This window comes from Euprymna scolopes, chromosome 46 (assembly GCF_053919585.1).
Source record: "Euprymna scolopes isolate OS-2025 chromosome 46, ASM5391958v1, whole genome shotgun sequence".
Classification (NCBI taxonomy): domain Eukaryota; kingdom Metazoa; phylum Mollusca; class Cephalopoda; order Sepiida; family Sepiolidae; genus Euprymna; species Euprymna scolopes.
Genome location: NC_136527.1, coordinates 1,739,516 through 1,753,471, shown reverse-complemented (window position 1 = coordinate 1,753,471; position 13,956 = coordinate 1,739,516). Strand labels below are relative to the sequence as shown.

Here is a 13,956-nt window from a genome sequence, read left to right as displayed (position 1 = left end):
CAGTTAATCAACCGAGAAACACATTACTCTATATAAAAGCATATAAGATATACAACGGATTAAGTTACTACGCTATTTTATCCCAATTCAATTATCTCTAATTAAAAAAAAACAAACTTCCTTCGTAATCTCGTGTCATTTTATTTACTTAATCTATCACCGTTATATTTCCAGATGCAATTTTTTTTCTTGAAAAAGCCCGCATAAATCGGGCGAAACGTTGAGTATTCAATTCCTTCCACCTCCATTTTATTTCAGAGAGAGAGAGAGAGAGAGAATATTTAATAAAAGGAAGTTATAAGATAACAATATTATTTAGTCTATCTGATCTTCATCTTCGATAATATGAAGTACAAATTCATGATGGGTGTATTCGACCGCGAGTTTATGGCCCGGGCAAACTCCGTCTTGAACCATATACACGTTCGGATAGTCACAGCGCGCTTTAATCAGATCGCACCTGCAAAAGAAAACAGAACGAAATAGAATTGTGAACGAACAGATGCGCCATTTTACTTTACCTTTAATTCATTTGTGTATTTTTCAATCCTCGATGCGAGCGACACAAAGAATGTATGATGGAACGATAAAATTTGTGCCCTTGAAAAGACGACATGATTCCATTTCCGTTTGATGAAAACCAGTTTTCTATTTTTGTTGCAGAGCATCTACTAGATGGTCGGTTGTGTAGAAATCCCAAGAGAAGCCACTAGAAAACACATCTTATCTCTTCCTGCGGAACAGTGTGCCAATGAGACAACTGAATGGGGCAAAGCGAGAATTGAAGCACATGCTCCCACACGGAAGTATTATAGCAAGCCCCACTCACCCCCATGGTTCACTGCAGATTGTGCAGCTGCCATTTTTTTTTCACACAGTCGTCACCACTTATCAAGGCCCGGAAGCCACTCAGGGATAAGGGTTATTGCAAGTACATTACGTTAGTGTGGAGATTTGATGAAGTGTTTACTTAAGGGGGCGGTTCATTACGAATTTGTTAACGTTGGACTTGAAGACATCCAAGTTGTAGTCAGGTGGGAAGCAGGCAGATGGAACAGAGTTCCACAGGCATGCAGTTCTAAGAAAGAAGCTTTGTTCATGGAATCCACGTTTTGATTTAGGCACAGATAAAGAGTGGGGGAAATTTTTCACAGTGGATTCAGCTAGACGGGTGTTTTTCGTGAAAGATTGAAGAGGGGGGACCAGAGATTGGAGTTCAGACGAGCACCTGCCATGGAAATAACGATAAAACAAGGATAGGCTCACAACGTCTCTTCTGTGGGAGTGAGGTTGAAGGGTAAAGAAAAGGGCATCCCCCTCTAAGTCACAAAGTCTATTTTGTACTCTGTCAAGGCAGGATAGGCTGTTTTTAGCAGCTCCTGCCCAGATATGGCAACAGTATTCCATCCTTGGACGTACTTGGCTTTTATATACGCCTCCAACTCCACCCTAGAATCAAAAAACAACTTCCTCCCAAATTTTCCTATGCGGACTGGAGCCACATTAGATGATATAAAAATAAATAAAATGCCTTGCTGAATCTTGCTTTCCTAATAGCTGGAAGATGGCATCTGTGGTACCAATATACAGGAATTCTGATGAAAGAACAGACCCTCTCAATTATCGCCCTATTAGTTTCCTGTCCTTCTTCGCTACAATATTTGAGACCTTAATTAATCAAGCACTAGTTCACCACCTCGCAAAAGCAAATCTATATGGCAAATGGATTCAGGCAATGTCGTTCTACTGCAGATATTTTAACGGTCATCTCTGAACGCATCTACCATGTACTGGATAAGGCAGACGACGCCAGGGCTGTAGCTCTTGATATACCCAAGGCCTTTGATAAAGTCTGACATAAAGAGTTGCTAATGAAAATAAAATCGTACGGTGTAACTGGACGTATACTAAATATAAATAGATCTTTCTTAGACAATAGAAGCATACAGGTTGTCATTGACGGATGTAAATCCAATCAGCATAACATTAATGCGGGAGTGCCTCAGGGGTCGATCCTTGGACCATTATTATTCCTGATATTTATAAACTACCTCCCTGATAATATTGTGTCCGAGATGGGTATATTTGATGATGATACACTCTATAACATGCATGAGGTAATAACAGATGTACATAAATTTAAGGCAATGGCAGAATCGTTAGAAAATGAATTCCAGACTATAGTGGAATAGGGACGCAAATGGATGGTAACATTTAATGCTAGTAAAACTAAGCTGCTCTCCTTTAACAATTACAAGACGCCTCTCCAACCGCCTATATCTATGACAAATAGCACCCTACCTTAGAATTCTACCTTTAAACTCCTCGGCCTAACATTTGCGGGCTGGAACAAATACATAGAGGACATTGCAAAGGCTGCTGCAAAGAAGGTGTGTTCCCTCTATCAAGCTAGAAAACTACTCACACCCGAGAGTATCCTGTATCTCTACAAGGCCACCATTCGCCCATGCATGGAGTATTGTTGCCACATCTGGGCTGGTGCATCTACCACTAGCCTCTCTCTCTTCAATAAAGTCCAACAAAGAGTTGTCAATCTAATCGGTCCCACTTTATCAACTAAGCTCCAGCCCCTGTCTCATCACCGCAATGTTGCATCACTGTGCCTGTTTTACAAATATTTTAATGGAATTTGTTCTGATGAACTTGTTTCACTTGTACCCCCTCAACGTAAATATCCCCGACAAACCCGCTTAGCAATAAGATCTCACCCCTTCACTGTTGTTGTCCCCAAATGCCAGAAAGCTTCCTCTTCTAATAGTTTCTTCCCTCGAAGAGCTAGACTATGGAATTCCCTTCCTGCTGCCTGCTTCCCTGGCTGTACTGATATGCAGAAGTTTAAATGTAACATAAACAAATATCTTGTTAATCTTTCCTAGGCCTGACCCCAAATAGTATCCCCCATACGTCCAAGTGGCGATATGCTTTGTAAGGAGTGAACATGAGTAAAAAAAAAGAAAGAAAAAAAAAAAAGGACCCTGTTATCATGTCTGAAAATGACATAATGTTCAATGAACGAGATCGGAGATGCGCCGCCGTACAACTTATGCTCTCTACCGATCAAAGTTATGACAACAGGACCATTGCCAGCACCCTCAATATGCAAACCCGGACGGTTCAATGCCTGAGGGCAAAGAAGAACACATAGGACGACCCTTTCCGGTCACGGTTATGGTCTTTGGTGTGGTTTCAAGTGAGGGCCACATCATGCCACCTCACATCTTCGAAGTCGACTTGAAAGTCAACACCTAAGTGTGCCCCAATGTGCTGATGAGTGGTGATTTCCTGGTGTAATCAGGTGGCCACTGGCAGACCCTGGGTGTGCTAGCAGAACTCGGTGCCGGCCCACAAATCCAAAGAGACCCAGGCTTGGCTTCAGAAGGAGTGCTACAACTTTGTACCCTTCTATCACTGCTCCCCCCTCCTCTTTCTCCCTCGACCTGAAACCATTGAACTATTAGTTTGGTCATACGTCGAGAACATCACCAACATGACCTCCTACGAGAACAAAGCCAGCCTGATCGCCGCCATCCGTAGAGTATTTGCTGATCTCCCATCGGCACTTGTGGGAAAAGCATGCTCCCAGTTCCGGACGCGTATCGAGGCAGTGATTGAGGCTGAAGGCGGCTACATTGAATAGATTTTAGCTCCATTAATAAAAGTTTTAAAATAAAACTGTAGTGTTGTTTTCTTTAGGGCGACAATTTTATCGTTCCACCCCGTACAATTGGGAATCTACCCGAGGGCATGCTAGCCCACCAAGGATTAACGGGATCTGTTCAAAATTCTGTTCAGATTCCCGAGTTCTAAAGATTCCCGAGTAAAACGCCATGAGAACAGTAGTCCAAATAAATAATACCGAGTTTCTTCTCCCCGTCTGTGGAACACAATTCTACAGAACTGCTTTCCGGCTGGATACAACATGCCTGATTTACAGCGCAATGTTAACAAATTCCTGCTGAATCGTTCTCTTAAATAATGAAATTCTGACAAGTTTTAACCATCGTCTCCAATCATTAAGGGGGTTGTCTCTGCGTTTACCTTTCAAACTCATAACCCTTATCCTCAAGAGGCCTTTAAGCCTTGATAGGTAACGGTTCAATGCTATGGGGTTGAACGATAAAAATCTCGCCCCCAAAGAAAACAACTACAGCTTTATTTTTAAACTTTTACTGAAAAAATCAATTCAGGTAGTAGAGCTGACATCTATTCAATGTAGCCGCCTTCAGCCTCAATCACCGATTCGATACGGGTTCAGAACTAGGAGCATGCTTCTTCTCCCAGCTCTCCTCTACCTTTGGTGGGCCGTAACTTCATCAGTGACCCCTAAATCCTCTTTTTCTTGTGTTTCAATGTCTTTTTTCATTTTCAGATTCCGTTGTCATTACCCTTCATTATGGCTTCTAAAAAAGTTTCACAAAAAACATGATTGTCCCCCCCTCACTCAAATTTTAGAGAAAGATTTTCAGAGAAAAATCTCGCCCCCAAAGAAAACAACTCAACTTCTCAATTATTAAATCATTTCTTTCTGATAGGTTCATAAGAGTAGTAGTTGAGGGGCAAAAATCAGAAGCTCACAGTATTAATGCCGGTGTCCCTCAGGGATCCATCCTGGGCCCAACTCTTTTCCTGATCTATATCAATGATCTTCCAAATCACATCCTTACATCATTTGTAGACATCTATGCTGACGACACTACCATTTATGGTAGCACATCTAAGACAATAAACGACCAAGTTCTCTCCAATTCTCTCTCCTCTGATCTTGAGCACGTAGTACAATGGGGTAAGGAGTGGCTGGTTACTTTTAATGCATCTAAAACCAAGCTTCTCTCTTTACATAATCAACATTCTGACCCACATCTGGCATCAATTGAAATGAATGGCTCTCGTCTTCAGGAGGCCTCAAGTTTTGACAAGCTTCTTGGCTTGACCATTACTCCTGATTTTAAATGGAACACGTACATCAAATCTGTTGCCAAGGCCGCTGGAAAAATGGTGGGATCTTTCTATCGATCCTGTAGATATCTCACTGCTGATGCTATTCTCTATCTATATAAGAGCCAGGTACGTCCAAGGATGGAATACTGTTGCCACATCTGGGCAGGAGCTGCTAGAAAAGATTTGTCCTGCCTTGATAGAGTTCAAAATAGACTTCGTAGCCTCATAGGAGATGTCCTTTTCTCTTTGCTGCAACCTCTATCTCACAGAAGAGATTTTGCGAGTTTGTCTCTGCTTTATCGTTATTTTCATGGAAAGTGTTTGACTGAGCTTCAATCTATGGTCCCCCCTCGCCAAACTTTCACAAGAAACACTAGACTAGCTGAAAACATTATCAATAATTTTCGCCACTCTTTATCTGTGCCTAAACCTAAACGTAGATTCCATGATCAAAGCTTCTTTCTTAGAACTGCACGCCTGTGGAATTGTCTTCCGTTTTCCTGCTTTCCAGCTGTCTATAATATGGTTGTCTTCAAGTCCAACGTGAACAAGTTTCTGATGAGCCGTTCCACTTAAGTTAACAAATTTACCAAACTTCCATTACTATCGATTACTATATTGTCCTTTTGACTACTCTACACTCTTTAACCCTTATCCTTGAGTGGCCTATCGGCCTTGATAAGTGGTGACGCCCATGTAAAAAAAAAAAAGAAGATAATTTGCATAAATCCTTTCATTGTCGTTATAAAAAGTACTGTGAGGCCCTAGCTTGCGGGCTTTCGGGAGTGTGGAGCCACCCTTTAATTATGATTGCTCCCAGGTCCACTCTGACCCGGTGTGGTAGTACCTGTTAGGGTTCCAACTATGAGTTGAATAGAAACCGACTTGAAAACAACAAATATATTCTACTAAAAATTTTTTCTTCAAAATCTTTGGATTCGGCATTAAATAACCCGAAAAGGATTGATATCCCGTAAAACAAAAACAACCAACCAACCAATCCTTTGGAGAGAAGCACCACCTGGAGACAGTTTAGTGAAATGCGCCAAGAAAAAAAATGTAATATAAAAGTGCCGAAGCTAAAAATAAAACAAAGAAAAGAAGTACCTTGTCCTGTATGTATGATGGTCGCTGGCGCAGGCATAGTCCTTGTGGGTCGCGTTGCAAAAGACTTCCTTCTCGGCAATCCAAGTACAAAGAAAACTTTCAACAATCGGGTTGAATGGAAACGTTGAAATTTGCCGGGGAGTCGTCGTTGGCACATTTTCCGTGGAAGGGGTCGAAGATGCCTCTGTGGCTGTCGAAGGCGTTTCTGTGGCAGGGTCTTCCGTGAGCTTAATGACTGCTGTTATATTAACTTCGCCATTTACACTCACATCGATTGGTTCATCCGTTCGGATTTGACCTGTTGGAGTTGGTTCTGTCATTGGCTCTGTTACTTGTTCTGTAGTCAGTTCTGTTGTTGGTTCTGTTGTTGGCTCCGTTGTTGCTTCGGTTGTTGGTTCTGTTGTTGGTTCTGTTGTTGGTTCGGTTGTTGGTTCTGTTGTTGGCTCCGTTGTTGGTTTTGTTGTCGGTTCTGTTGTTGGTTCTGCTGTTGGCTCTGTTGTTGGTTCGGTTGTTGGTTCGGTTGTTGGTTCTGTTGTTGGTTCTGTTGTTGGCTCCGTTGTTGGTTCTGTTGTTGGTTCTGTCTTTGGCTCTGTTACTTGTTCAGTAGTCAGTTCTGTTGTTGGCTCCGTTGTTGGTTCTGATGTTGGCTTCGTTACTTGTTCTGTAGTCGGTTCTGTTGTCGGTTCTGCTGTCGGTTCTGTTGTTGGCTCCGTTGTTGGTTCTGTAGTCGGTTCTGTTGTTGGCTCCGTTGTTGGTTCTGTAGTCGGTTCTGTTGTTGGTTCCGTTGTTGGCTTTGTTGTTGGCTCCATTGTTGGTTCTGTTGTTGGTTTTGTTGTCGGTTCGGTTGTTGGTTCTGTTGATGGTTCCGTAGTCGGTTCCGTTGTTGGCTCCATTGTTGGTTCCAGCGTGGTCGTCGGAACAATACAGGCTCCTTTATGATGTTCACTTAGGTTAGGGTCTTTGCACATAGCTTTGGAAAATTCACAACTAAATATAAAAAGAAAATTTTAGAAAAAAATAAAAAACAATGAAAACGGATGAAAATTATTCAACCACTTTAACCTATTATCATTATTATTATCATTATTATTATTATTATTATTATTATTATATTATTATTATTTTGATTTCTCATGTTTTGACACTGTAAGTAATTTAGGTGACTAAAATAGGATGAAGGATAAAAACAGAGAGAGAGAGGAGGGAAGCAGATATATATATATATATATATATATATATATATATATATATATATATATATATATGAGCAAACAGTTAATAAAATATGTTAAAAAACACTTTGAAATCAGTTAAAAACATATTTAATCTGAAAAGGAAACACTAGATAAATGAATAGTCCTTAATCCGCGGAGTTTCAAAGAAATACTCTCCTTCTCATCAGAGGGTAGGAATTAGCAAAATGCAGGATCGGGTTTTGCATGCAGAAGTATTTGATGAAACAACAAGTCAAAGATCTTACTTGAAAACAAAATAAGTTAAGCAGAAGGAATATGGTAAAGAAAATGTGATTACACATTAATGGATAGTCTGGTGGAAGATAAAAAAATCCAGTGACGGTAAAATCCAAATGTAAAACTTCAAGAAAGTTAAAAGAATTTCCATGTGTGCAAGTAAAATCCAAAGACATCCCGTAATTGGAAGAAGATGGTCCATAATAATCCAAAGGCAGAAATCCATGGAATAATTCACAAAAATGTGTACAAGGAAAAAATAATATTAATAAAAGAAAAATAAGATGTGCTTTTCACTCTACTTCCGAGACATAACTATAAATAAAAAAGATCTAGGAAGAAAAAGGAGAAAAAAATGATAAAGTTAAATATAAAATAAAGGGAAGCAAAAGTCAAAACGACCCAGACAGGAAATGTTAAAGGCGCGAAAATATATATAGGGCAAAATAATATAGGTCAACTGAAATGTACAGGTTATCACTTCAAAAAATGTCAGCAAGAGTTATTAAACGACACTAAAAGGAAAATAAAAAATAAAAAAGGAAAATAAAAATAAATAAATAAATATATAATAAATAAATAGAAAATAAAAAATTAAGAATAAATAAATAAATAAAAAAATAAAATATAATAAAAAATAAAATATAAAATATAATATATAATATAAATTAAAATAAAATAAAATAAGATAAGAAAAGAATAAAGATAAAAAATAAAAATTATTTAAGGGGAGAGGATGGCCGGTATCTGCAATTTCAGGAAAAAAGTAAGTAAATTCATATAGTAAAATTTAAGTAAATATACATACAAGATATGAAAGTGTGGGTAGATTGATATATTAGATAGATAGGAAAGTTTAAAGAATAAAACAGAAAATGCAGATAAAAAACCGGCCATGCAAAGAAGAGATAAAGAATTAAAATAAAGGATTATTAAATTATAAAGTATTAAGAAGTATGTAGAAAAACGATAAAGTTAAAGAAAAAATATTTTATATCTATATAAAGGGTAAAAGTAATAACTATGTAATTTCAAAATTGCCATAATTAAATTTGGACTTATGTTTACAGAAAGAGATCAGTTCATTTTTAGAATTTATTATATTGTTACTTTGAGGGAAAGTAATTATAGTTATAGCTTCGGTTGTACAGAGGCGACATGACTTAGAGCCTGGAGTATAAGACTTAACGTTTTTTATAATAGTCCATTTGATTGAGAAGGGAGTATTGTTATATATATATATATATATATATATATATATATATATATATATATATATATAATGTGTTCAAAAGATAGAGAGTAAAGTTACATAGAAATTTTATTACATTATCTAGCCAATGAGAGTTACAGAAAAAGGAATATCGAAGAACCCTTTTTAGACCATGTCATTTCGAAGCTAAATGCTTCTCGTCAGAAGACAAGAAACAACCGGCATTGTACAAATGGAAAGGTAAAAAAAAAAAAAAAAAACATTCAGAAATCCAAAAGTTTTTATAGGTTAGAATTGGAATAAATATTTATAGGGGTGGTGGTGGCTGATATTTACTGCTCTAGGCGTAGACTATTAATCAATTGAAAAAACAAAACAAAACAAAAAAAAACAAGCTATATGTCATAAACATGATCTATAGTAAAAAATAAATAAATCAAATAAAAGCAACATCCGTGCATGAAATAATGAGAGCTATCAACCACCGTGGAATTTCCAAATCGTAAAACAAACAAACAGACGACAATTCAGAAACAAAGCTGAAAAAATGAAAAAAAAAACTTTACTCATTTGGGTAATTGACGCCATCACTTCCACAAATCACGGTTGATACAAAACCTTTGGAGCAATCCATCCGATTTATCGAACGACAGAAACGGTTCCCTCCGAACACCGGATTTACAACACCTGGAATACAAAAAGACATTGCTATACAGAGTGGAACAACAATACATTGAATAAAAACACAAAAAATATATCCAGTTTGGTAGAAAAGTAACTTATCTTGCGTTTAATAACATTTATTTGTTATATATTTGGTTTTGACAACTTTTTCGAATCTATGTGTACAGTAATACAACCCCCCCCCCAAAAAAAAACAAATATATAACAAGGTACTAGTACAGAGAGTGATCCGGAAGTAAATAATAATGTTATTATTTAAAAAGCCATTCTTAACATGGGGAGGGTGTTTTGAACCTATTCTATACTATACATACTATACAACAATACAGCTTTATTATAAAAATTTTATTGAAAAATAAAAATTAATTCAACTAACTTGATTATGTAGTAGAGCTGACATCTATTCAACGTAGCCGCCTTCAGCCTCAATCACCGTCTCAATACAGGTCCGGAACTGGGAGCATTCCTTTTCCACAAGCGCCGCTCGGCGAATACTCAGCAAATACTCGGCGGATGGTGGCGATCAGGCTGGCTTTGGTGTTACAGGAGGTCATGTTGGTGATGTTCTTTACATATGACCAACCGAAGTAGTCCAGTGGGTTCAGGTAGAGGGAGGAGAGGTGGCCAGTGAGAGATGGGTACAAAGTCGTAGCAAGGTTTAGGTCGGAGGAGGGTACAAACTCGTAGCATTCTTCTGAAGCCAAGTCTGGGTCTCTTTGGACTTGTAGGTCAGGGCTGAGTCCTGCTGCCACACCCAGTTTCTACCAGCGGCGATCTGATTACACCAGGGGATCACCACACTCTCCAGCACATCCAGGTACACTTTGGTGTTGACTTTTAAGCCGAATTCAAAGATGTGAGGTGGCATGACGTGGCCCTCACTTGAAACTACACCAAAGACCAAAACCGTGACCGGAAACTTTGTTTTCATCACCCTGGGCATGTTCCTTGTTATTCGTGGCAATCCAGCGATGCATTTTGAGGGTGCTGGCAATGGTCCTGTTCTCATAACTTGGATCGATACAGAGCATGAGTTGTACAGCGCCGCATCTTCAATTACGCTCGTTGAACATTGTGTCAAATCAGACATGATAGGAGGTTCCTATCGCTCTTGGGATTTGTACAAATTGCCAACTAGTAGATGCTATGTAACAAAAAAAGAGAACCGGTTTTCATCGAACTCAAATGGAAACATGTCAGCTTTTCTGGGTCGACAATTTTTATGTTCCGCCCAGTACATACATACATACATACATACATACATGATGATGATTGCAACGTCTTGTCAGACGAGTGCCACTCCTTCAGTCACTGAAAGTCCATGAGCCCGAAAATAACCCTTTTTTTTTTGTAACGTGATTTTTTAAAAAATATATAACGTGATTTTTTTAAAAATGTAACGTGATTTTTTTTTAATATATAACGTGATTTTTTTTAAATATGTAACGTGATTTTTTAATATGTAAGGTGATTTTTTTTAAATATATAAGGTGATTTTTTTTAAATATGTAACGTGATTTTTTAATATGTAAGGTGATTTTTTTTAAATATATAAGGTGATTTTTTTTAAATATGTAACGTGATTTTTTAATATGTAAGGTGATTTTTTTTAAATATATAAGGTGATTTTTTTATATGTAACGTGATTTTTTTTAATATATAACGTGATTTTTTTTAAATATGTAAAGTGATTTTTTAAAATATGTAACGTGATTTTTTTTAATATGTAACGTGATTTTTAAAAATATATAACGTGATTTTTAAAAATATATAACGTGATTTTTTTAATATGTAACGTTATTAAAAAAAATGTAACATGATTTTTTAAAAAATATGTAACGTGATTTTTTAAAAAATATGTAACGTGATTTTTTTTTAATATGTAACGTGACCAAGCATGTTATACACACACACATTAAAACAATTCTTCTGTTGCATTATTTATGTTCCCGATCAACGCCGGGTAACCCTTTTATTTTTTTTTTTAAAACAAACTAGTGCGTTAATTCTTTATTGATCAGAACAATTCAAAACTAACGGGCAAAATTTTAAAACTTAATATTTGTTCGAGTACATATTACACTTAATCTTTCACCAATACGTCTCTTTACATAGTTTTATTTCCATTATTTCCAAATAAATTAAACTTGCTTTCATCACTGAAAAATACTTTTGCCCAATTTTTATATTTCCAAATTACATACCTGTTTGCAAACTCTAATCTCTTCTTCCTATTCTTCGAACTTACAAGTGGTTTCTTCCCTGGGGTTCGATTAAACAGCCCTATTTCTTGCAGTTGTCTAAAAACAGTCCGTCTTGACTCATTAACACATGAGGTATTATTCATAACCCTTTTAATTTCTGTGCAAGACTTAAACCGGTTCTTTAATGACATACGCTGCATTATTCGATCTTCTATTGCCGAAGTTTTGCGGGGTATGCCAGTTTAAAAGCACTAACTATTTTGCCAATATCATTGTAGGATTAAACAACCCTGCCTACAACACTCTTGGAACGTTTCACTTTCTTTGAAATCTCTCTAATGGTGTGCTTTTCCTTGTGTAACTTCACAATAGCTTGTCTCACAGAGTAATCAAGTTTTTGGAGTTTCGCCATCGTGCCGGCTGATGCAACGTTTACAAATGACTAAGCAAGACTTGTTCTTTAGAGGAAATCAAAAATTTTGAATATAGCATACTGTTTACATTGCTTTTCTCAATTTTGTCCCTTGCTTTTGGACGTTCCTATTTTGAAAATAAATAAATAATTGTTATAATTCTTTTTCTATCATTTGCAAATGATTCAAATTTTAGTATGTTATTATGGATGATAACGACTACCAGTTGTCAAAATTTCAGCTTTTCGCAGTTGTTATTTCGAAAAATATTAGGTTTTAAAATTTTGCCCCTTAGTTTTGGACGCTACTGTATATATATATATATATATATATATATATATATATATATATATATATATATATATATATATATATATTTATTTATTTATTTATTTATTGTTTAGGGCTAAAATAAATTTATTAAGTTAGATCCATGTCCAAGAAACCTATATCTAAAATTTCACGTGTTTAGACCCAAAATTGTAGGAGGAGTTTGGTAGAGTTCTCAAAGGTCAAATCGTTGAACTTTGACCCCTTAATCGCCAAATTTCTGTCCGAAAACTAATCACATCGATTTTCCCAAATCTCAGTGCCCTGTATATCGAATTTCTGTAGGCTTAAAATTGACAGAGTTATTGCGTAGGGAAATGTACACAGACACACACACACAGACACGTTCACTTATATATATATATATACACACACACACACACACACATATATATATATATATATATATATATATATATAAGTAGATTGTAGTTTGGCTTTTAATTTTACCTTATATATATATATATGTATATATAATTAAATGATGATTATTTATAATTAAATGATGGTTATTCTTTATATATATGTTATTAGAAATATAATTAAACAAATATAGACAAGTGTTTCGCCGAACTAGGATTAATCAGTGTGGTTAGACATGGTAAATATTTCAAGCAAGGACTCGAGACCTGACCGCTTGTATTCAGCAATCTTATCAAGTGCGAGATATACGGTTTATATGCTTGTTTACATTATCGGTTCCCGAGAGAGCTCAATTATGACTTACCTAAGCTGATCACCAAAAGGAGCTGTAGGGATGGCACCATTTTGTTACGATTCTGGTCGGTGCTTTTCCCTGCCGGATGTGTTTCTCTGTCCCTTGACTTTTTCTTTTCGACAATTCCGTTGAAGAAATAAACCACGAACCAACCGAAATGTAAAAACGCGGATTATTATTTTTGCGCTTAGATCTTGCTTCTCTCTTTTTTAAAAAGATTGGAGATATGGTCGAAATGTTATCTTCGATTTGTGACGTGTCTTTTCGTAATTCTTCTTCTTCTTCTTTTTCTTCTTCTTCGTCGTCTTCTTCTTCTTCTTCTTTTTCTTCTTCTTCTTCTTCTTTGTCGTCGTCGTCTTCTTCTTCTTCTTCTTCTTCTTTTTCTTCGTCGTCATAAATTTATTTCATGGATTTCTTTAGTTTCTTTTTTTTCGTTGATTTTTTTTTTATTTCAACCTTTCTCTTTCTTTCCTTCTTCTTCTTCTTCTTCTTCTTCGTTTGACTACTACTACTACTACTACTACTACTACTACTACTACTACTACTACTACGGCGTTGATTTTTTTCTTTGATTTCTTCTTCTCTGTTAATGTATTTTTGATTCTTTCTTTGTTAATTTTTTTCTTTTTCTTTCTTTTTGTTCTTTTGTTGTCGTTGTTTTCTTCTTCTTCCCCCCTCCTCCCACTTCTTCTTTGATTTCTTCTCTTCCTTCTTTCCTTCTTTCTTTCTTTTTTCTTTCTTTTTATCTGTCTTGTTCGTATTAAACTAACTAAAATTAATAAATAGTATTTTTTTTTAATTCTGATTTTTTTTTAGATGAGGGCTGATTATTTAAATTACTTATATTGATCGGACT

The 13,956-nt window shown here is 36.3% G+C and overlaps 1 protein-coding gene across 1 annotated transcript; it reads right to left on the bottom strand.

Moving 5' to 3' along the window:
- Nucleotides 1–258: 258 nt before the first annotated feature.
- LOC145271140 (uncharacterized) lies at nt 259–13,236 on the bottom strand. The gene is made up of 4 exons (XM_080126678.1): nt 13,110–13,236; nt 9,318–9,438; nt 6,067–7,053; nt 259–460 (listed from the first exon to the last, which is right to left on the bottom strand). The coding sequence occupies exons 1-4, from the start codon at nt 13,147–13,149 to the stop codon at nt 316–318; spliced, it is 1,293 nt and encodes a 430-aa protein (XP_079982804.1). The 5' UTR covers nt 13,150–13,236; the 3' UTR covers nt 259–315.
- Between the last annotated feature and the right edge of the window lie 720 nt (nt 13,237–13,956).

Bases quoted from the DNA above. Each gene is read 5' to 3' on its own strand.
- LOC145271140 (XM_080126678.1), bottom strand. From the start codon at position 13,149: ATGGTGCCATCCCTACAGCTCCTTTTGGTGATCAGCTTAG. The intron at 9,439-13,109 runs GTAAGTCATAAT...TTTGTATTCCAG, and splicing joins CCTTTTGGTGATCAGCTTAG to GTGTTGTAAATCCGGTGTTC. The intron at 7,054-9,317 runs GTAAAGTTTTTT...TTTTATATTTAG, and splicing joins GGCGTCAATTACCCAAATGA to TTGTGAATTTTCCAAAGCTA.